This window comes from Manis pentadactyla, chromosome 2 (assembly GCF_030020395.1).
Source record: "Manis pentadactyla isolate mManPen7 chromosome 2, mManPen7.hap1, whole genome shotgun sequence".
Lineage (NCBI taxonomy): Eukaryota > Metazoa > Chordata > Mammalia > Pholidota > Manidae > Manis > Manis pentadactyla.
Genome location: NC_080020.1, coordinates 228,047,655 through 228,071,865, shown reverse-complemented (window position 1 = coordinate 228,071,865; position 24,211 = coordinate 228,047,655). Strand labels below are relative to the sequence as shown.

Genomic DNA, 24,211 nt, shown 5'->3' with positions numbered 1-24,211 from the left:
TTTATTTGAATTACTGCATTACAAACATTTATGCAGCTGTGCATGAATTTCTCAAACATATTTATATTACCATGGACTTTCTTTGGATTATATGAATATTATAATTTACTAGAAGTTTCCATACTATTTATTATACTACACTATACCCTACTAAATTTCAGCCCCCAGACTAGTAAATAAGAATGTCATTTTCCAGACACCCTTTGAACACTTGAAGTTAGTCAGAAATTGCATTTTGCCCATGTGCTGGATATGAAATGGCATTTCAAAGATAATTTATCTAGCCTTTTCTTAAAGAGTAGTTAGGTTAAATGCTTATATTTAAAATGTTCTCTTTTGGCCTATTTTTCTTTTGGATTGTTTAACTTTTACTTATCAAACTGTAGTAGCTCCACATATATTCTAGATATTAATTTCTCATTTAATAAATACATTACAAATTTCTTCTTCCTGTCATTTATTATCTTCTGCTATAAGTAAGTTTTGGGCTCTGTTCTGGTAAATTAAATTCTTTTAAATTCTTTATTTTTTCATATTTAGGTCAAGATAGCCAGATTTTTACTTTTTGGGTTTTTTGTATGTGGTAAAAGGATCTAAATTTTATTCCTATCTTAAAAATATAGCTATCCCAAAATCATGTATTAAATCTGTATCCTTTCCCATTAATTTTTATGTTACCACTTCCATCACATACCAAGTTCCAAATATACACAAATCTATCTGGGGCCTCTCTACTCATTTTCACTGAACAGAATTAAATATCTGTGTTCTAATAGCACACTTTTCAATTACTATATTATTTGTAATAGATCTGGATAACTGATAAGACAAACTATTTGATATTTTACTGCTCTTTGAAATTTGTATTGCGATTGTTTTTAACCTGCATATCACTATCTTCATGGTAGTTTCATGATTCTTCTGAACTAAGCTTTGTTTAAGAAGAAACAATGTCTTAAACTTCCCTTTCATGTAAGTCCTCTAACTGAATTTATCAAACAGTGAAGCCATTATAAGTAGTTTTTTTTCTGAGCTGCTCTCTGTCAAACAACAGAAATGCTGTAGTTAAGTGGATCAAAAATCTCGTAGCCGGCATATACAATTTCTCTTTTAGATCTGTTATTACTTTCCTAGTGCTTCTAAGTAAGACTTATGACATAGTAATTTAATTATAATAAAAAAGAACCAAGAATTTTACTTACAGATGCAATTGTAGCATCTTTTTCAGTGAGTTCCTGTTTATGTCTTGCCATCATCTCTTTGATCTCCAGCTCTTTCATGATTTTCTCTTTTTCCAAGTCAGAATATTGTTCTTCAGCAATTGAACGAGCCAGCTGTTCCGAATCTGCTTTGGTCAAGGTGATCTCTAGTTGAGCAGCCAAAGAGTCCCTAAATTTTAGATATATCATGTTCAACTTCCACTATGAGGTCAAAATTTTTATCTAACTTACTTCAACAAATTTTTATCTGTAGAAGAGCAGGCAATGTTCTAAGAACACAGTATGTGGCTATGAACAAAAGAGACAAGTATCTTGTCCTTACCTTTCATCCTGTAATTCCTGTTTCTTCTGCTGTAATTCTTTACAAAGTTTGGTCTTTTCTTCACATTCTTCTTTAAGTTCCCTCACCTGTGTTTTATAAAGGGTCTAAATATAAAAATATAACAGAAACATTTATCATCATCATCATTAGGAATATTATTACCACCTTCAAAATCTAGAGAAAAAGTCAACTGAGCACATACAAATATGTTCTTAACACTGAGTAATGTTAAACCCCAGAGCAAATTTAAAATTCACCAAGCTCTTCATTTTCTGATAATCAGTCAACTTATAAAAATTCACCTAGTAATTCAGGAGCATGGTTTTCAACTGGATATCATAGCTGGTATTTCTCATTAAGTGAAACAGATTAGAGTATGGAAAAGACGCAAAGAAAAATATTACCAATTTAGACAAGAAAATTTTGTTGGCCAAACTCAATGAAACAGAGGTAACAGTTACTACTTCATATTTTAAATCTGATCTCAAAAAAGCGAAAATGTTAAAATGACAATTTTATCTCTTTCATCAAGAAAACATTCTTCGCCAAAAAGTAATACATTTAATCAACTTCAGAGGGTATGGGTATGTGCTTAGAACTATTTTCTAGTGAAAATAGATGTCTGTTACACTACAGACCTATTATCTTGCCCACTTGTTCTTTTATGAGTAGTACAATACAAAACATCCTACCCAAAATCCTGTCTGGTGTTTGCTTTAAGAATGTATTCTAAAGACAAGAATCATTCTTCTTGTTTCGCAGCAAAAAATATTTTTAAATTCTAAAAATACAACAATCTTCAAATTAATGTGTCTGGAACTTACTGAGAAATACTGTTCTGCTTCAAGTTGATCTTGGAGTTCTTTCATTTGCCCATCTGCATCTTGACGTTCTCTGTGGGGATATTGAATCAAAGATTTAAATGACTTATACACATATTAAACCAGCAACTCTTGAAACGTGGTATGGGGAACCCCTGAGAGTCCCTGTGACCACTTCAGAGAATCCATGAGGTCAAATTATTTTCATAATAGTTGGCATAAATGTAGGGTTTTTTGTTTTAGTTTTAAACTCATTCTCTCACTAGTATATATGGACTTGAATCTATATGACATGTGATGATGTTATACTCCATCAGTTAATGAAATGTCTGCTTGTATGTTCTTATGTTTTTAAGATTTTCTCAGTTTTAATTTTTAAAACAAAAAATGTCATTAGGACTCACATAAACAAAAACTGGGGCTCTTGGTAATTAATAAGAGTATAAGGGTCCTAAGACCAAATAGTGCTATATGAAACCAATAACACAAAATTACATGTTCTCATACATGCACTGTGATCAGTCATTTATATCAACCAACTAGTAAAATAAAAAAGCACCTGAAAACCAATTATCTTAGGATGAGTGAAGAAATGACTGAGGGGAGCTAAGGAGTGTAGGTTTTTATATCTAAATGTGGATACTAACTTCACAGATTTGTACACTTTGTAAAAATTCATTGAGCTCTACAGTTTCCATCTGTGTACTTTTTCTATATGAATGTTAACTTCTAATAAGAAATAAAATTAAATTAAAGAAATAAAAAGCAAGCCTAACAATCCACTTTAGGTTGAGAAAAATTACATTCTAGGCATAGAAAAAATCTGGAAGGATAAATACAAACTGCTAAGGTATGGCCCTTCAGCCTCTGGAGAAAAAAGAAGTTATCACTCAATGTCACTTATCTGTGTTATTCCTGTATTTTATTATGATAAGTGTACTGTTAAGATATGTTCTTTTTTCTCTGAGTCAAAAATGTAAAAGATGCTTATTAATAATATATGAAAGGTCAAGTTTTAAAACTGTCTCATCATTACCAGTTAGGCCCATTTGTGTCAAGCCCCAGTGTAACTGCGATATCATGACCTTCTTAAAGAGGTGCTAGCATCCAGTTACATGTAACTCTGAAAACCTAACATTTACTAGGTATTTAAGAAAAGTATTTTTCAGAAAGTAACTACACAACACGCACATAGTTACAATTAAATAGAGAACAGCACAGAAGAGATTATAATGAAAGACAGCAGTCTCCTTATCCACATCTCCCTACCCACTAATCCTACTCCCCTATAGGAAATCACTTTGCTTCATTTCTGTGTTTTGTTCTTTTGGCAGTCACCTCCACATCTCAGCTTATTTCCTGATACGAATTTTAAATACTATTTACCAAATATTCCCACCTGTGAGAATTTAGCTCCTACTATCCCTTACCTCTTACTAGCTCCCAATATAGTAGTTGCACCACTGTCCTAAGTGACATAACCAAATCTCCATTTCATAGTGCATCTACTACCAATCACAACCTCCTCAGTTTGAGATGAGAACTGTAACACTCCCCTCCTTTCTTTTGTTTTTGAAATTTCCTAAAAACACATCTAAATGTTGGTCTTTTTCATTTATTTTTGCTGGGTCCTTTCAATCTAAAGACTTCTCTTTCAGCTATGGGAAATTCTTTTCTATTATTTCTTTAATAATTTCCTCCTCTTGGCTTCTCTGGAATCCTTATTTGTCTGATGCTAGAACTCCTAGAAGGTCTCTCTGTGTCATACCTATTTTTCTCTTGTGTTTTCCATGTCATTCCCCTTGCTCTATATTTTGCAAAATTTCTTAGACTTTTTCTTTGACCCTTTCTAATAAATTTATACTGGAAATAATTTTTAATCTTCAAGGGTTCTTTCCTATTTTGACTTTCCCTTCTGTATTACACCTGGTTCTTGTTTAATAGAAGTAGTATCTCCTGGAATCTTTGATCTGTACTGATTATTACCAGTGAGGTTTTTTTGTTTGTCCTCTCTTTTTAAGTTCTTTTCTATTCCTGACATATATTTCACCTTGGGACGCTTTTTGCTTTATCATAGTCTTTCTCTTTAGTATTGCAGGCATGATAGTTTATTTACAAAAGAGGAAAGTTTAATCTCTATGCTTATGGGAGGGGTTTTCTAACTGGCAAACTTCAACTTAAGATGAACAGTCTTAAAAAGTCAGCATCAAGCAGGGGCACCCCTAACTGCCAGAATAAGAAAGGCTTTTCTATGAGCTGCTGACCCCATACTGCTGTTCTAATTATCCACACCGCGTGTGTGCAATTTCTTTAGAGGTGGTGAGAGTTGTACGATCAGCAGATTGTTCCATTTATAGCATCACATCTTACTCCAGCCCTTCAAGATATCTGCTTTGAATAATGAAACATTTTTTTCTTCACCTATAACCCTCTTCATACATTCTCCTGCTGTGGCTTCCTTTGCTCTACTTCATGAGTCATAAGGTTTCTATCCACTTGTCACTATCTCATTAATTAAAGGAACTTCTTGTCCTCCAATTCATTGTAATTCTTGATGTGGGTTTCTTCATTTAAAAAATTCCTTTATTAGAGTTTAACTGGCATCTTGGAAGGAAGAAAAGATGTTCAAATGAAAGTCTGTGCAGCACTTCATATGTAAATCCCCATCACATGGCTTTTTTTTTTAACCTTATATTCCAATTATTTATGTACCCATTTTACCTCCCCCTAAGGAATGATTTCTGATAAAATGCTAGCATGGTTCTTAATGGTCGGAAGTGTATCTGATTCATTTCTGAATCCCCCACCAGTGACTACTGGTGCCTTACACAGAACAGATAATGCATTCATACAACATTTATTGAGGACATACTATGTGCAAGACATTACTCAGGAGCTAAGAGCACAATATAAACCAAGGATTCCTGCCATTCAATGAACTTACAATGCATTAGGTGGTTAAGATAGCAAATGTGGGTGTATTTGGGGAGGAGGGTTAGGAACTGAGGGATTAGGAAACAATAGATCCGTGTGCCCTCATAATGAAAATAAAAACCATATATATGGAATGCCATAAATTTAGGCATAAACAAAGTATAATTAGAACAAGAGAAGAAACACAATCGAGATGTTTAACTAGCTCTTGCATTCCTATAAACATTCTTATTAGAACAGACACAATGGAGAAAATCTGTTCAGTCAAGTGGACTTAAAACTATTCCCTAGAACCTAAAATTCATAGCTCATGCTCTTGACCAAAGCTGGGCCCATGACTTCCATTCCAGGACTGGGGGTACTTTCTCAACTTGGGATCCAGGAAAGTCAAATCAGGGTCTCTCCAAATAAATGATGCTATAAGATTTATCTCTAGAGTTTGTCCTTAAAGGATCAAGTTTTCTGATACATGGAAAATGCTAGCCTAAAATGAGAAAGAATAATGAAGCTAATTAATATACAGGAAAAAAAACCGAACACCACACATAAAAACATGAAAAACAAAGACAAAAATGTCTGAATATTGTTTAAGTTTGTAATTTCAATTTTTAAAAGTTGAAATCGCATGAGGTTTAAAAGTACAGACTTCACCCAGGCAACAGAACAGCAAAAAGAACAAAACCACTTTGACCATCCTTTCCTAGATAGCATCAACCCTAATGGCCTGTCACAGGTTTGTAAAAAGCAGACAATTAGCAATAAAAGGGGAACAGTCACAGTAGCAGTAGTAATAACAGCAATAGTTGTAGTAGTAATAGTCCCTATGTTTTACTGGGAGCAGGTGGTATGAATACGTCACTGTTACCCTTTACAAGATCCCTAACAAAGAAGCTATTATTGCCCCTCTTTCATAGGTGTGATAAGAGACAGACAGGTTAAATATTCTGCCCAATGTTGGTCAGCTAGTAAGTAGTGGAACTGGGATTCACACCTTGATCTCTCCGGTTCTGAAGCCTATGTTCTTTCCATTCCACTGTACTGCCTCTCATCAAATAGCTGGGATCCAATATGACACTTGGTCATGACCGGGAAGAAGTAATTATACTACTAATGACTGAAGGGACAAACTTTTACAGTATATTCATGTATACTTTAAAATTACTTTAACACGTTTTCTGTTTTCTAAGTAAATTAGAGTACCAGAGTATATCCTAAAAAATGATTTAGAAATTTATATAGTACTTGCTTAATTAAACATTTCCAAGTCCCAGAAACTAAAAGAACAAACAAGTCCCAGAAACTAAAGGTAATACACTTAAGAGACAGTTGTGTGGAAGAATCTGAAGAGCATGGAGAGACAAATCCCAGACACGTTCTTCTGCTCCAACACCAACACTCTACTGATGAATGATACTAAGGTTGGAGTAGTAAAAACTGTTGGGGAAGCAAATATAATCTTTCTGAAGAATATCAGTGGCACTAAACACATTATTTGTATAGGAAGAGAGAGAAAATATGGTCAAGAAAATAAAACATCAAAAGAAAATCCTCAGATAAAACAAAACTAAGATAATTTACATGTGGACAGCAGTATTTATTAGTAAAACTTTGTCTCAACTTACTTTCGAAGTTCAGCATTCTGTTTTTCCAAGCTCATTTTCATTTCCATGAGATGATTGTTCTCTTGCTTTAACTGTTTTTCTGACATTTTTAGTGTGTTAACTTGCTGTGTTTGCATCTTCAGGTCATTTTGTGTAAGGCAGCGCTTCTGAGTTTCTTGCTCTATTTTTAATGTCAAGTTTCTAACCTAAAAAAATAAATTGAGTACTTAGTATATATGTAAATTAATTTGATTTTCTTATCAATGAAACTGGCAGCAAATATGATCATATAAAACAGACTTTTGACTTCAGGCAGCTAATTCATTTCACAATAAAGTATTTTTGTGGTTTTGATAATATCTTTAAAATAAAATATCTTTTAAAGTAAAAATAAGTTAAAAAATTTTTTTATTATCATTTAGTCCATCATCCAAATTCAGTAAAATTAAATGTCTGAATATTATTTTACAAGATAAAATTTTTAATTCTGAAAACATAATTGAACCTTTACAAATAAACATTTACTATTAATTAAAGTTTATCATTATTTATTAGTAAACTTCATGCTTACATCTTCATTTAGCACATCCTTCTGCTTCAGGAGTTCATTTATTTTCTGCTGGGACTGTTTGAGATCACAATCAAATATAGAGCATCTTTTCTCAGCTTCCAGCAACAGGTTTTCCACTTTCTGTTTTAAAGTCCTTTCCTCCAACAGCTTTTTCTCCATTTCTATTGCCACAAAAATAGACAATCATGAATTTACAAACAAAAGAATTACATCAAATACATGAGAGTACTAATAAAAATTACATAAATAATGCTGCCTTAAAAATAGTTTTTTAATTCCCAATATTTTTACCACTCCTCAATGTATTTGAAATACCAACCATTTTGAGCTTAAAAATTAGGTTTTTCATACGCAGGGTACAAAAATCTACTATGCCCTGCAGTATTATATCTATTCTAATGGAAGTAAAATAATTCTGCATTTACTTACAGTTCTAACATACATCTTTTAAATAAAGACTTCACCTTTTAAATAAAGATTTCTTTTAACTACCTGCTACTCTGTGCCTCTCAGTGTTATTATTCTTACCTTAAAACATTCCAGGAAGATTCTATGACTTGTATACATATTAGCATATTACTATGCAGAGGATGAAAATTATGTGTTAAGGAGGCGGTAAAGGGCATGACTCTGGAATCAAACTTCTTCAGTTTAAACCCTGGCTCTGACACTTTCTGATTATTTGAATGGACAAGTTAGTTAACCTCTCTGAAGTTCAGTTTCCTTCTCTAGAATGGTGATAATAGCACTAACTCTATTAATGATGTTATGAAGGCTTTGAGTCAATGTATATGTAGCACTTAAATGCAGCCTGACATATGGCAAGCACTTGATAACTGCTCACTATTTAAGGAGAATTCTTAATAACCTAAGAAAATGTTCACAACAGTCTTTAACAGAAAGCAAGCAAAATAGTACAGACAACTGAAGAAATATATAAAAGACCATACTGATTCAGGAGTCCAGGTAATTTTTATTTACTTCTTTATATTTTCCTGTATCTTCTAAATGATTTCCAACAAATTTTTAATTTGGTTTATTAAGAAAAGCAGGCATGTAATATCTAATAAAAACTAAATGTAGAGAAGGAGCCAAGAGGGCGGCATGAGTAGAGCAGCGGAAATCTCCTCCCAAAAACGGTATATATTTTTGAAAATACAACAAATACAACTATCCCTAAAAGAGAGACCAGAAGATACAGGACAACAGCCAGGCTACATCTACACCTGCGAGAACCCAGCACCTCATGAAGGGGGTAAGATACAAGCCGCAGTCCGGCGGGAACCGAATGCCCCTTGCCCCAGCTTCCGGCGGGAGGAGAGGAGTCAGAGTGGGGCAGGAGAGGGAGCCCAGGACTGCTAAATACCCAGCCCTAGCCATCCGCACCGGGAGCACAGACACACAGTGCGTAGTGTGCTGGATACTAGGGAAACAGGACAGTAAGACCTGTGAGCGGGTCCCTGCAGCCGGTGCCCCTGGGACAAAAGAAAAGCAAGTGCGTTTTGAAGGTCTTAAAGGGACAGGGGCCTCACAGCTGGACCGAAGTGTCCCAGAGCACTCAGTCCAGCAGCTGGGAATCCCAGGGAACTCTGGGCGCCCTAACCGCCTGGAAGGCAGCGTAGCTTGGAGGCCCCTCACGGAGATAAACAGCCTCCCGCCCATTCCCCCTCCGGCGTGGCCCTGCCATAGTGGAACAGCAGCCTGAGGCCAGCCACACCCACAGCAGCCATGCAGAGCTCAACAGCAGCCCAGGCAAGAATCAGAGACGCCGTCCGTGCATAGGTGCCCAGCACAAGCCACTAGGGGTCGTTGTTCTCACAGGAGAGGAGGGCCACAAACTAGCAAGGGACATTCTCTCAGATGACACACGTGCCAACACCCCACAACTACCTCTATCACCATGAAAAGGCAGAAGAATTTGATCCAGACCAGACTAACAGAGACAGCCCCTGAGAAGGAGCTTGGGGAGGCAGACCTAACCAATCTTCCTGAAAAAGAATTCAAAATAAAGGTCATAACCATGTTGATGGAGATGCAGAGAAAAATGCAAGAGTTAACGGACAAAGTAAGGAGGGAGACTACAGAAATAAAACAATCTCTGGAAGGACTTAAAAGCAGAATGGACGAGATGCAAGAGGCCGTTAATGGAATAGAAACCGGAGAACAGGAATGCAGAGAAGCTGACACAGAGAGAGATAAAAGGATCTCCAGAAATGAAACAATATTAAGAGAACTGTGTGACCAATCCAAAAGGAACAATATCCGCATTATAGGGGTACCAGAAGAAGAGAGAGAGAAAAAGGGATAGAAAGTGTATTTGAAGAAATAATTCCTGAAAACTTCCCCAAACTGGGGGAGGAAATAGTCACTCAGACCACGGAAGCCCACAGAACTCCCAACAGAATGGACCCAAGAAGGACAACACCAAGACACATAATAATTAAAATGGCAAAGATCAAGGACAAGGACAGAGTTTTAAAGGCAGCTAGACAGAGGAAAAAGGTTACCTACAAAGGAAAACCCATCAGGCTCTCATCAGACTTCTCAACAGAAACCTTACAGGCCAGAAGAGAATGGCATGATATATTTAATGCAATGAAACGGAAGGGCCTTGAACCAAGAATACTGTACCCAGCACAATTATCATTTAAATATGAAGGAGGGATTAAACAATTCACAGACAAGCAAAAGTTGAGGGAATTTGCCTCCCACAAAACACCTCTACAGGGTATTTTAGAGGGACTGCTCTAGATGGAAGCACTCCTAGGCTAACTAGATGTCACCAGAGAAAATAAAATCACAGCAAAGAAAGCAGATCAACCAAATACTAACTAAAGGTAAAAAATAAAATCAACTACCCACAAAAGCAGGCAAAGGAAACATAGAAGAGCACAGAATAAAACACCCAACATATAAAGAATGGAGGAGGAGGAATAAGAAAGGAGAGAAACAAAGAATCATCAGACAGTGTTTATAATAGCCCAATAAGTGAGTTAAGTTAGACAGTAAGATAGTAAAGAAGCTAACCTTAAACCTTTGGTAACCACGAATCTAAAGCCTGCAATGGCAATAAGTACATATCTTTCAATAATCACCCTAAATGTAAATGGACTGAATGCACCAATCAAAAGACACAGAGTAATAGAATGGATAAAAAAGTAAGACTCATCTATATGCTACTTACAAGAGACTCACCTCAAACCCAAAGACATGCACAGACTAAAAGTCAAGGGATGGAAAAAGATATTTCATGAAAACAACAGGGAGAAAAAAGCAGGTGTTGCAGTACTAGTATCAGACAAAATAGATTTCAAAACAAAGACAGTCACAAGAGATAAAGAAGGTCATTATATAATGATAAAGGGGTCAATCCATCAAGAGGATATAACCATTATAAATATGTATGCACCCAATAGAGGAGCACCAACATATGTGAAACAAATACTAACAGAATTAAAGGAGGAAATAGAATGCTATGCATTCATTTTAGGAGACTTCAACATACCACTCACTCCAAAGGACAGATCCACCAGACAGAAAATAAATAAGGACACAGAGGCACTGAACAACACAGTAGAACAGATGGACCTAATAGACATCTATAGAACTCTACATCCAAAAGTAACAGGATACACATTCTTCTCAAGTGCATATGGAACATTCTCCAGAATAGACCACATACTAGGCCACAAAAAGAGCCTAAGTAAATTCAAAAAGACTGAAATTCTACCAACCAACTTTTCAGACCACAAAGCTATAAAACTAGAAATAAATTGTACAAAGAAAGCAAAAAGACTCACAAACACATGGAGGCTTAAAAACATGCTCCTAAATAATCAATGGATCAACGACCAAATCAAAATAGAGATCAAGCAATATATGGAAACAAATGACAACAACACAAAGCCCCAACTTATGTGGGACGCAGCGAAAGCAGTCTTAAGAGGAAGGTATATAGCAATCCAGGCATATTTAAAGAAGGAGGAACAATCCCAAATGAATAGTCTAAAGTCACAATTATCGAAATTGGAAAAAGAAGAACAAATGAGGCCTAAAGTCAGCAGAAGGAGGGACATAATAAAGATCAGAGAAGAAATAAATAAAATTGAGACTAATAAAACAATAGAAAAAAATCAATGATACCAAGAGCTGGTTCTTTGAGAAAATAAACAAAATAGATAAGCCTCTAGCCAGACTTATTAAAAGAAAAAGAGAATCAATACACATCAACAGAATCAGAAACGAGAAAGAAAAAATCAAGACGGACCCCTCAGAAATACAAAGAATTATTAGAGACTACTATGAAAACCAATATGCTAACAAGCTGGAACACCTAGAAGAAATGGACAATTTCCTAGAAAAATACAACCTTCCAAGACCAACCAAGGAAAAAACAGAAAATCTAAAGAGACCAATTAGCAGCAACGAAATTGAAGTGGTAATCAAAAAACTACCCAAGAACAAAACCCCCGGGGCCAGATGGATTTACCTCGGAATTTTATCAGACATACAGAGAAGACATAATACCCATTCTCCTTAAAATTTTCCAAAAAAATAGAAGAGGAGGGAATACTCCCAAATGCATTCTATGAAGCCAACATCACCCTAATACCAAAACCAGGCAAAGACCCCACCAAAAAAGAAAATTACAGACCAATATCCCTGATGAACGTAGATGCAAAAATACTCAATAAATATTAGCAAACAAAATTCAAAAATATATCAAAAGGATCATACACCACGACTAAGTGGGATTCATCCCAGGGATGCAAGGATGGTACAACATTCGAAAATCCATCAACATCATCCACCACATCAACAAAAAGAAAGACAAAAACCACATGATCATCTCCATAGATGCTGAAAAAGCATTTGACAAAATTCAACATCCATTTGTGATAAAAACTCAACAAAATGGGTATAGAGGGCAAGTACCTCAACATAATAAAGGCCATATATGATAAACCCACAGCCAACATCATACTGAACAGCGAGAAGCTGAAAGCTTTTCCTCTGAGATCGGGAATAAGACAGGGATGCCCACTCTCCCCACTGTTATTTAACATAGTACTGGAGCTCCTAGCCATGGCAATCAGACAAAACAAACAAATACAAGGAATCCAGATTGGTAAAGAAGAAGTCCAACTGTCACTATTTGCAGATGACATGATATTGTACATAAAAAACCCTAAAGACTCCACCCCAAAACTACTAGAACTGATATCGGAATACAGCAAAGTTGCAGGATACAAAATTAACACACAGAAATCTGTAGCTTTCCTATACACTAACAAAAACTAATAGAAAAAGAAATCAGGAAAACAATTCCATTCATAATAGCATCAAAAAGAATAAAATACCTAGGAATAAACCTAACCAAGGAAGTGAAAGACCTATACCTTGAAAACTATAAGACACTCTTAAGAGAAATTAAAGAGGTCACTAACAAATGGAAACTCATCCCATGCTCCTGGCTAGGAAGAATTAATATCGTCAAAATGGCCATCCTGCCCAAAGCAATATACAGATTCGATGCAATCCCTATCAAATTACCAACAGCATTCTTCAATGAACTGGAACAAATAGTTCAAAAATTCACATGGAAACATAAAAGACCCCGAATAGCCAAAGCAACCCTGAGAAAGAAGAATAAAGTGGAGGGGGATCTCGCTCCCCAACTTCAAGCTCTACTTCAAAGCCACAGTAATCAAGACAATTTGGTACTGCACAAAAACAGACCCACAGACCAGTGGAACAGAATAGAGACTCCAGACATTAACCCGAACATATATGGTCAATTAATATATGATAAAGGAGCCATGCACACACATTGGGAAATAACCGTCTCTTCAACAGATGGTGCTGGCAAAACTGGACAGCTACATGTAAGAGAATGAAACTGGATCACTGTCTAACCCCATACACAAAAGGAAATTCAAAATTAATAAAAGACCTGAATGTAAGTCATGAAACCATAAAACTCTTAGAAAAAAACATAGGCAAAACTCTCTTAGACATAAACATGAGCAACTTCTTCATGAACATATCTCCCCAGGCAAGGGAAACAAAAGTAAAAAAAAGTGGGACTATATCAAGCTGAAAAGCTTCTGTACAGCAAAGGACACCATCAATAGAACAAAAAGGCATCCTACAGTATGGGAGAATACATTCATAAATGAAAAATCTGATAAAGGGTTGACATCCAAAATATATAAAGAGCTCACGCACCTCAACAAACAAAAAGCAAATGATCCAGTAAAAAAATGGGCAGAGGAACTGAACAGACAGTTCTCCAAAGAAGAAATTCAGATGGCCAACAGACATATGAAAAGATGCTCCACATCACTAGTCATCACAATGAGATATCACCTCACACCAGTAAGGATCGCCACCATCCAAAAGACAGACAACAACAAATGTTGGCAAGGCTGTGGAGAAAGGGGAACCCTGCTACACTGCTAGTGGCAATGTAAATTAGTTCAACCATTGTGGAAAGCAATATGGAGATTCCTCAAAGAGCTCAAAATAGAAATACCATTTGACCTAGGAATTCCACTTCTAGGAATTTACCCTAAGAATGCAGCAGCCCAGTTTGAAAAAGACAGATGCACCTCTATGTTTCTTGCAGCACTATTTATAATAGCCAAGAAATGGAAGCAACCTAAGTGTCCATCAGTAGATGAATGGATAAAGAAGATGTGGTACATATACACAATGGAATATTTTTCAGCCATAAGAAGAAAACAAATCCTACCATTTGCAACAACATGGATGGAGCTAGAGGGTATTATGCTCAGTGAAATAAGCCAGGCGGAAAAAGACAAGTACCAAATGAGTTCACTCATATGTGGAGTATAAGAACAAAGGAAAACTGAAGGAACAAAACAGCAGCAGAATCACAGAACCCAAGAATGGACTAACAGTTACCAAAGGGAAAGGGACTGGGGAGGACGGGTGGGAAGGGAGGGACAAGGGTGGGGAAAAAGAAAGGGGGCCGTACGATTAGTATGAATAATGGGGGAAGGGGGTATGGGGAGGGCTGTGCAACACAGAGAAGACAAGTAGCGATTGTACAGCATCTTACTACGCTGATGGACAGTGACTGTAATGGGGTTTGTTGGGAGGACTTGGTGAAGGGGGGAGCCTAGTAAACATAATGTTCTTCATGTAATTGTAGATTAATGATACCAATATAAAAAATAAAAAATTAAGTGTAATTCAAACTTTAAAAAAAAGCAGGCAAAATTTGTCTAATCAAATGATTTCAATTTATACTTTAAGTATTACAGTTAAAGAATTGTCTTTGATATACTGTTTAGAAATTTGTTCAAAACCAGTTAAGTTCCTCTGCTCTTTTAAACTTAATGCTCACCATCTAATAACACTTATTATAAAGTTACATTAGGTAAGAGTTTTCAGATTTTAATGAATCGTCCTCAAAAGTTGAAAAATTACACTATTTTTTAAACACTAGCTAATAATAAATAGCATTTCTAGGTACTTTTCATGTATCATTGAACGTAGTTTTCACAAAAAACTAATACTATAATTGTCCCTTTACAGGAAACAAGACACAGAAAGTTTAAGCCATGGTCACAGGAAATAAGGCATATAATCTTTCTGTTACTAGGTCATGTAACTAGTAATTCATTGGTAGGCCATACTGCATGGCTTTGATCAAATCTACCTAGTTTCTTCATCATGCCAGAGTACAAAATATTCACTGAACTTATATTCCAGTTATGTCAGCTATTACTTTTAAATCATAATATCTTGCATAACTGGCATGAATTTTATAAAACAAGCTGGTGAAATGTCAAACTTATTACTGCAGAAAGAGCACACATCCCTCAAATCTGAGATCTATCTAGAAATTCACACTGTATATCTGTTACTGTTGATAAAACTGAAATATTAATTTCTCTGATTGAAAAATTTGGTTGAACAATTTTGTGTTTGGGTCTAATTATCTTAGAAATTCTTGCCATAAAAGGGAAAAATATATACACACACACAGACACACGTAAAGCTTCCCTGATGGTCTTTCTCTTTTAGTTCCCAACATGTGGCAATAAAACACAAACAAGTCTTTTTCAAAATCAGAGTTGAATACAGACTCAATTCTTAGTAAAATGATGCTGGAAAACCCTCTTACAAAAATGCCTACCTTTCATGGCTTCTGATTTAGCTTCTTCAATGGATTCATAAATCTTATTTTTATCTGCCAGCCGTGCTTTTGTAGCCTTGTGTTCAGCTTCTTCTTGTTCTAAGCTCTGCTGCATAACTTTTAGTTGGTATGTCATATCTATTTCCATGTTGTTTTTTTCCTATTAAAGATTTTAAATGGCAGCTATCAACAAAAAAGACTGGCTCGTAATTTCAAAAACTTAGTTGTTTTTTATAGACTAAGAATGTTTAATATTTTCCTTCCCTTCTTCATTCAAACTTCTTATCACAGTAATCTACCTATCTACCTGTCCATTTCCCACTGTACCCACCTCTCACACCTCGACCGTTTTGAGACCTGGACATCATTTGATCTCAATCAAATGACCAACGGCATCTCAAACTAAACAGACACTTTTCAGTCTTCATCTCATTTGAACTGTTTCCTTGAAACTACTTCTTTGACATACCTGACACGAAACTCATCTGGCATTCCCCATCCTGCTTCTCATCTTTTCTGTCAGCTGCCCCTTCAAAGCTGGTGTTCTCTGGGGGTAGCATTCTTTAGCCACCATGCTTCTCTTTCTATCATTATTTCTCAAACTTTCAAAATATACCTAATATTTCTGGCTGCTGTTAATCTAAAAAAACACATCTCAGTATCCTCTACCATTCAATCTATTTTCCACATAGACTTGTTTTAAGTTGAGAATTGTTAACAATCATAAATAGTCAACCTATTTTCTGTATATCCTCTATTTTCTAAGTCCTTATTAACTAAGTTTCTTAACAGAGTATTCAGAGTCTTAGATGACCTAGCTCATGCTTAGCCTGTAGCCTCACTCTGTCCACTGAATTCCTTACACTCTCATGTGAGGACCATATTCCAGATTGCAGGCCAGTTTTGGCTTGATGTCTATTTTGGTAAAATTTCACTGGACCACTGCCATTTCCATTTTTTACATACTGCAGCAGAGCTGCGTAGTTGCAAAAGAGATCACATGGCTTACAAAGCCTGAAATACTTACTCTCTTTCCCTTAGACAATTAAAATCTGTTGATCCCTACTTTATACTCTAGAAATACTGAGCAGTTTCTACTTAAATAAACAAACAATGCCTTTTTTATTTTCCATCCTCTGTGCTTTTGCTTATGCCGTCATCCCCAATTCTGAATGTACCTTTATGCTGTTAACCGATCCTGCACTGCCAAGTAAGGGTTCATCCTGTGCACCCCACATACCTTGTCCATACCTCTACCATTCTATGCACCACCCTGCAAAGAATTATCTGTGTGCTTTATATTACTTCACATTACCCATTAGACTGTGAGACTGTTAAAAACAAGGACTGCATCCTATCCTGTTATTTCTACCACAGATGACACACTAAATATTAAAATGAATAAACAGTGAATGAAAATAACATACTAACTGCACAGAACCTAGAAATTATCCCTGGCTTACAGTATTTTTTTCAAGAAAAACTTCTAAATGTCAAAAGCCATGACAATTTTATCATTTATAAAACTTAAGTCTAAATTAAGAGTTTTCCTTGCATCCCTAGGGAGAAGCATCCTTATTGTGCACACTTCAGGAGAGTCTCTCCCTTCATAAGCATCTAACATACTAAGGGCTGCTTGTGCCATAGTAAGCTTTAAAATATATCTATCCCTAATCTACACAATTAAGTCTAAATATAAGACTCTGAGCATGTGGAAATATTTCAGTTACTGATTTCTCTTTAGAGTAAGCTTTCTAATCTGAAACTCTACAGTCATTTTCTCAGACAAATGTAAAGCTTAACATGTTTTACCTTTTCCAAATCAGTAAATCTCTCCTGTAGCTGTCTCTTCTCCATCTCTACTTTTGCTAGTAAGATTTTGCCATTCTTTAAATCTTCTTCTAGGCCAGATACTCTACCTAAAATTACAACATTTTTAAAAACAGTAAATCTACTAAGCATATATATTAAGAGTAAAAAATTTGACAGTCACCTCATTTGGAGGTATTATTTATGAGCAGAAGTTTTATAATTGTTGGTACAGTGCTTTACAGTTAATTCAACTGGAACCCAATCTACCACCTTTCAGAGTTGGTTCAATACTTAAAACACTTAATAATAGCTTGTAAGTTGTTGATTCATAAAATTTTGTATCTATGTATTTCTAATATCCTAATTTACATAACAGAGCAATATATTCAGAAATGGACCACTCCATCATATTATCCATCACCTAATGTTATTTCCAAAATATGAAATCAAGATGAATTGAAGTGTAGTCTACAATACCTTGTAAATCATTAATTATCTCTGATCCATGGGTTCGGTCCCTTCTTTCAGATTCTAGAATGGACTGAAGATTGATAAATTCCTTTTCAAGTTTTAACTTGGCAGTCTCCAGCAAGCAATTTTTATCTTGCAGATCTCTGTTGTTTGATTCCAGCTGCTGAATCTGTTTTGAACTTTCTGCCTGGGTTTTTCTTAACCGGGCTGCAGTATCAGATTCTGTTCGCAGCAGAGCATTGGTTTCATCCAGCTGTTATTCAATTCATAAGCAAACAATAACATACACACACAGATATACATATACAATGAAAATACTTCAATTTGTTACCCCATTATAAATCAAACAAAAAAGAAGTATTTTCCTAACGATTTCCCTTTAAAATTAGAGGCAAAAGCCTTTTGTAACATTCTCAATTAAAACTAATGTTAATAGGTAGTCATAAATAAAATGTAATACCCTTATTACAAATTGGGATCTACCTACTTGTCTCTGGAGTTGATTCACTTTCTCAGTGGATATTTGAGAGTTCTGGTTTCTTTTTTTCAAATCTTCAAGTTGATCTTTCAAACTGTTAACTATGATAAAAAGCATTTCAGTGGCAAGATTCAGCACAACACACAGACACATACATACACACGCATTATTACGTATATTACTACTTGGTAGAATTTTTTTCTCAGTAAGTTTTTAATATTCTACACCACAAACCATCATTTTCCAAATTCCGTTTCTTGTCTGCTTCATGATCAGCTTTCCGCTGGTATTCTGCATTTTTGTGCTGAAGAAGTGCCTTTTCTCTTTCTAATTGTCTTAATGCTGATTCCACATTTTTCCTTAAGGTAATCTGAAATAATGCTTAAAGTTATTATCAAAGTAAAGTATGTACAAAAACCAAATGAAACCATTTGTTATTTCAAGCAGATAAAAAAAGACCTTAAAACAAAAAAAAAAGGCTCTGCTGTTTTGTTAAAGCTACAATGTTTGCCATATTTTTAAAACAGCATACTACTCTTAAATAATTAGAACCTATGTGTTTTGTTTACTAAAACAAAGTCCACCGATGCTGTAAGATTTTATAATATATCAAGATATGCATTAATATGTATTAATACACTAAGGGACTCTGTAGGTAAGTCAGGCATCAAAATTTTTTATGAACAAAAATGTCAGTGAAAGTGTAGATAACTTTACCTCTTCTTCTAGTTCCTTTGCAATTTTCTCTAGGCGAGTATTAACAGATCTAAAGAATTTCAAAAGGAACAGTAAATTTACAATAAAAAACATTTACCATAAATGTTCAAATAATCAGATAATTACTTTGTAGACTTTCTTTAGTGAAATGTTTAAACTTAAACTTTAAAATATTTAATTATCCATAAACATACCTGCACTTTTGCTCTAGTTCCTCCTTGGCTTGTATCTCAGTGCTGAGGTGTTCTTCTAATGTGTATAGTTTTTTCTGAATCTGTCAGAAAACAAGAAACTATAATTATTAAGTTTGGTCACATTTAAAAGATGAGAGGCTTAAAGAAAACAATGATAAACTTCTCTTTTCTTTCAACTTAATATAATCTCGTCTATAATGGTACATACAGTATTTGTACCTTCTTACTGTGACTTTTATTGACAGGAAAAACATCCTCCATTTCTTACTTTCTCTCTATCAGAGTACACATGTATATATGAACATGCTATATAAACATATGAATGACAAGGTCTAATCTTGGTAGAATTCTCTTGTAACACAGTTTCTCATTCTTTATGAATACAGGATATCCTCTGATTATCCTCTACCATTCTTCTGCAGATTATTTGAAAATATTGTCACTACTTATGTTTATAAAATAAACACAAAAGGTCTATATCTGAAACAAGTATTTGGAATATCTGACTGAACACTCCCAAAATATATTACTGTTCTTAAAAAGAAGAATATAAGCACATCTTAATATCTTCCTACACAGTGCTGGGCACAGTACAGTGAAGAATTGTGATCAATAACTCTTGGATAAATGATAGCTAATTAATTACAAGTCATCTCCTTGCCATTCTTTCAATCTTCTTGTAGCCAGATATGTTGGTATTTAAACCAACTAAAATTATAGAAAGTATTAAATAATCCATCTTGGGAACGTTATTACCTTTATAAAAGATTTCCTTTTAAGTTTTTCACTTTCTTTTGTGCCTTAGGTACAGGGGCAGGCTCTTTACAAGTGATGTCTCATAAAACCTAACAAAAACCCTAAGAAGATAGTAGTGTTCTATCTACTCAATAAAGAAAGAGAAATCCAAAAAAGTAAAGAAATGGGCCAAGATAACATAGCTAATAAGTGGCAATGCCAAAAATCAAGCCAAGTCTATTAGATCCTAAGGCCAAGGTTCTTTCCTCGAATCTTTCTACTGGTTAGGTTCCCATGGTTTCTTAAGTATTTCATATATCTTAAGCAAAATTACAGTTTTCCCTAACAAGAATATAAAGGCCAATGAACTAGTTAAATTCAACTGCTTTTGGCTGCTATTCATTAGTATAATTTGATCACACTAGTTACCACATGCTAATCAGAAGTTCTTACTGCCAGTTATATATCCTTGATAAATAAAAATACAATTATATAATATATATTTTAAATAACAGATCCATAGGAGCAATAATAAAAGGGATACTTGGTAGAAAAAAGGTTGGGAACTTCTCTCTTGGGTAGATGTAGTACTCCAAACGCTAGGTGGAACATGGCTATATCACAACATTGCTACAGGGATGAGTTTTTCTCAAGTTTGCTGTGTTCAACATACCTCTTGACTTTCCTATTTAAAACAAAACACAGAACATTAATGTGCTTGTTAACGCTTTTTCAAAATTCCTAAAATATAAATCAAACCAAGTTTATCCAACCCAACCTTTTTAGTTTTTGTTTAAAGAGAAAAAATGTTTAGCATCTTCACTTATGTGCATGTGCATGTGTGTATGATTTAGCTTTGTATGCAGTTACAAATCAAGTCACAAAACACTGTAACAGTTTGATAAAATTATCATTTATATGAATTCATCCCTAAATACTCAAATTTTGAATTCCTCCACTATTTCTATAACTTTATGTCTTATTATCAGTACTCTTTTATAGTACTAAGATAATAAAAGTTTCTAACTAGTATACTAGTTGTTTATAAACCTGTTCTATCACTTTTGCTACTAAAACTAAGCCGAAATCCATGTATAATTCATCTTTTTACTAGCTATTGTATCTTGCACAGTGATGCTTATCAAACAAATCAATCAAATATGCTGAACTTTACTGCAACAAGGAATACGTCCAATGATTTAAAAAGTAGCATCAAATGAATTTTTAAAACACATGGATATTACTAAAATATTAGAACACGTGACTGGAATATAGTAGTAAAAATATATACATACTTCATTTTTCCTTGATTGCATTGAATCATTATCTCTACAAGATGGAGAGTCACCTAATAACCTAGAAGAAAAGAGAGGAAATAAATTTTTTTTTGTCCCTCTTCCCAGTGCCAGGAAATAAATTCTGTATGTCATTTTAATCCATTTTTTAATACCAAGTTATTCTCAGAATTAAATTCCATCCACAAAGATTTCTCTTTTAATTTACTTCAACATTTTAAACAAAGTAACATTTTCCCCTCTAGACATTATACCATTTTCAAGAATTTAAAATGCCAAACTTTTCTTGTCTCTCTCTCTCTTATTAGATGTTCTGGCCTTTAAAAGACCAGTCTGGCCTCTGAGATTGGTCACTAAAAGGGACTACACTTTCCTTCTCTTCATCTCACTTTGAGTTCCTAAACTATTTTATTCTTCTTTTCTAGAAACCTTCTAGGAGACATCTCCTTTTCAAAGATAATATCTCTTACCTCCAGGTGTTAGTACATGAATCTTCACTTCTGTCTATTAATTATCTCTCTTAACTGGGTCCGTCCTTACTGTCTATAAACATGCTTCAATTTCTCCTGGCACTGACATCCTTATTTCAGCAAGCACTACAATGGTTTTTAGAACACCACTGTTAGTAGGGTGGCTAGCTCATTCTGGTTTGTCTGGGATTTTCCTGGTTTTAGCATGAAAGGTCTAGGAAAACCACTAGTCCATGCAAACCATTATGACTGGTCACCCTGATCATTACATACATGGCAGTACCAAGTTTCTCAAATTTTAGAGACGTCTTTAATGCTTCACTCAACTATCTGACAGTTTCAGTGGCTCTTCACTGCTTGTCAACGTCAGAAGTCCTTTAGCACAGCACACAACAATCACCTTCTGCATTATTCTTCTAACTTCCAGCTCATTCTATTTCCTAATCACATACCCAATACTCACTTCAGTCAACCAGTATTTAATGACCTTGTGCCAGGCCCTTTGCTACATGAAAGGATTACAGACAAAATCCCAGTCTCATCAAGTTCTCCAAGTGGTCCTAATAGAGTAACCCATACCTATGTTTGAGCCTTGTTGGACTCTATTACTCTGCTCCCAATGTATGCTTACATTCCAAACTTTTGCTTCCACTATTCATCTCCCCACAACTTTCACCTAACCTCCCCACATTTTCAGCCACTCAAAACTTGTAAGAAAGGTACTTTCTTATCTTTAGACTAGCTAAAATGTTACCTCTTCTCTGATTTCTCCCTAATTCACCCCAAAGAGATGTGACTTTTATTTTTCTTCCGAACGATTTCAGATTTTTTTGGGCACCTTAAGTGGCAAGTATCACATTCTACCCTTTATTATGAATATATAATTTTCTTTTATCTCATTAGTTGACAAAGCCTTCAAAAGCAGGTATTTGGTCTTACTCTATATCCTCATAAAAATATAGAACGTGGCCTTACATTCATTCATAAGTACCATATAACATTCAGAAATAATGAAATTAAATGGAAAATAATTGTCTTTTTGAAAAAACTCAAATTTAAAACAAACTAACACTTTATCTTCTATAATCCAGAATCTCAAAGACAACTCTTCATAGCTAAATTCTAAAAACAGTAAAAATTTACAAATCACATACAAATTTTCTCTATAGTAGGTAAATCCTATAAAAGGCAGCTGGTTTCCCACAAAAGCTTTAGGAATTGGGAAGGTTTCTACATCTCCTTTATCATCTTCAATGTCATCAAAATTGCTGCTGTCTATGTCACTGCTGAGTTCAGGTACTACAGGAGCCGCCGCTATTGAAGGAAAAGAAATGAATTACTTCATTTATAATAAAAAAATATAGAGACCACCCCTATTTTATGTCAACTACATATTATTAATATATTAATACTAACATATTACATATTAACCATATGTATTATTATGATTTACTACAGGTAATTTCAGTAAAAATTTTCTACTTATTTCAAATAATTAAAATGTTTTAAGTATTTTATTACTACATTAGACCAGTTTTAAATATAGATAAATCAATTAAACAAGGAAAACAATTTTATTTTAGGTATTAAAATTACAAGCAGCAGTAACTTGCACATACATTCTTTTGTCTTCAGTTTTGCATTCTTGAAGTAGACATACTTCTACTCTTAAAATGTATTAATGTCAAGTATACATAAACTTAGAATGAATTACCATGCTTACCCTACTTTTCATCACAGTATTGTCTCCATAAGTAATTATGGCTTTATTAATTCAAACACATTCAAATTAAAGGATTATATTTCCCCCATTCTGAAAATTACTGAGTTCCATAAAACTTGACAAAGTAAGAAATCTGTAACATTTATTATAAAAGTATTGGGAAATAGGCTGAGATATTAAAATAATATTAATTTAGTTATAAATACTGCCACAGAACAAATTTGAAATGAAAACTCTCAATTTAAAAATTAGCATTAAGGGTATCAAACATGCTCATTGATTCAAAAGAGGGATCAATTTATGAGATTTAAGATGTGACAAAATGGAAATACTTAAATTTATTGACTTACTCTCTCTTATGTTACCCCAATTCCACTGGTCATTCTTAAAGAAAGGATGTTGTTTGATTTCTTCTACCCCATTTCTCCCAAGTCGTACCTCCCTAAACAATGCAGAGATTTTATTATGAAAAGATCATGAAAAAACAAAAATATTAACTTCTATCTCAACAAGGATCACAGATCGGCTTGAGGTATTTTTATTAAAAGTTTCAGCTGAAATTTTTCTCAAAAATAAGCAAACTCAATTGTATAGCATATGATCTCTCTAGAAAAACTGAGAAGACTGTAATTTATAGTAAATACCATGAACAGTGAAGTATGTTTCCATCTGTAGTTTGT

The 24,211-nt window shown here is 34.5% G+C and overlaps 1 protein-coding gene across 1 annotated transcript in view; it reads right to left on the bottom strand.

Annotated features, from left to right (window-relative positions):
- Window positions 1-24,211, bottom strand: part of ROCK2 (Rho associated coiled-coil containing protein kinase 2) — a 158,796-nt gene that overhangs the window by 17,380 nt on the left and 117,205 nt on the right. The window contains exons 8-23 of the mRNA XM_036881826.2: window positions 23,882-23,973; window positions 22,963-23,122; window positions 21,339-21,399; window positions 20,717-20,728; window positions 19,309-19,388; window positions 19,115-19,163; window positions 18,632-18,767; window positions 18,407-18,498; window positions 17,926-18,172; window positions 17,449-17,555; window positions 15,637-15,796; window positions 7,470-7,630; window positions 6,920-7,104; window positions 2,367-2,436; window positions 1,543-1,646; window positions 1,203-1,389 (exon numbers count right to left, since the gene is read on the bottom strand). Of these exons, the coding sequence (XP_036737721.1) occupies window positions 1,203-1,389; window positions 1,543-1,646; window positions 2,367-2,436; window positions 6,920-7,104; window positions 7,470-7,630; window positions 15,637-15,796; window positions 17,449-17,555; window positions 17,926-18,172; window positions 18,407-18,498; window positions 18,632-18,767; window positions 19,115-19,163; window positions 19,309-19,388; window positions 20,717-20,728; window positions 21,339-21,399; window positions 22,963-23,122; window positions 23,882-23,973 (1,903 nt within the window). The remainder of the gene's footprint in view (window positions 1-1,202; window positions 1,390-1,542; window positions 1,647-2,366; window positions 2,437-6,919; window positions 7,105-7,469; window positions 7,631-15,636; window positions 15,797-17,448; window positions 17,556-17,925; window positions 18,173-18,406; window positions 18,499-18,631; window positions 18,768-19,114; window positions 19,164-19,308; window positions 19,389-20,716; window positions 20,729-21,338; window positions 21,400-22,962; window positions 23,123-23,881; window positions 23,974-24,211) is intronic.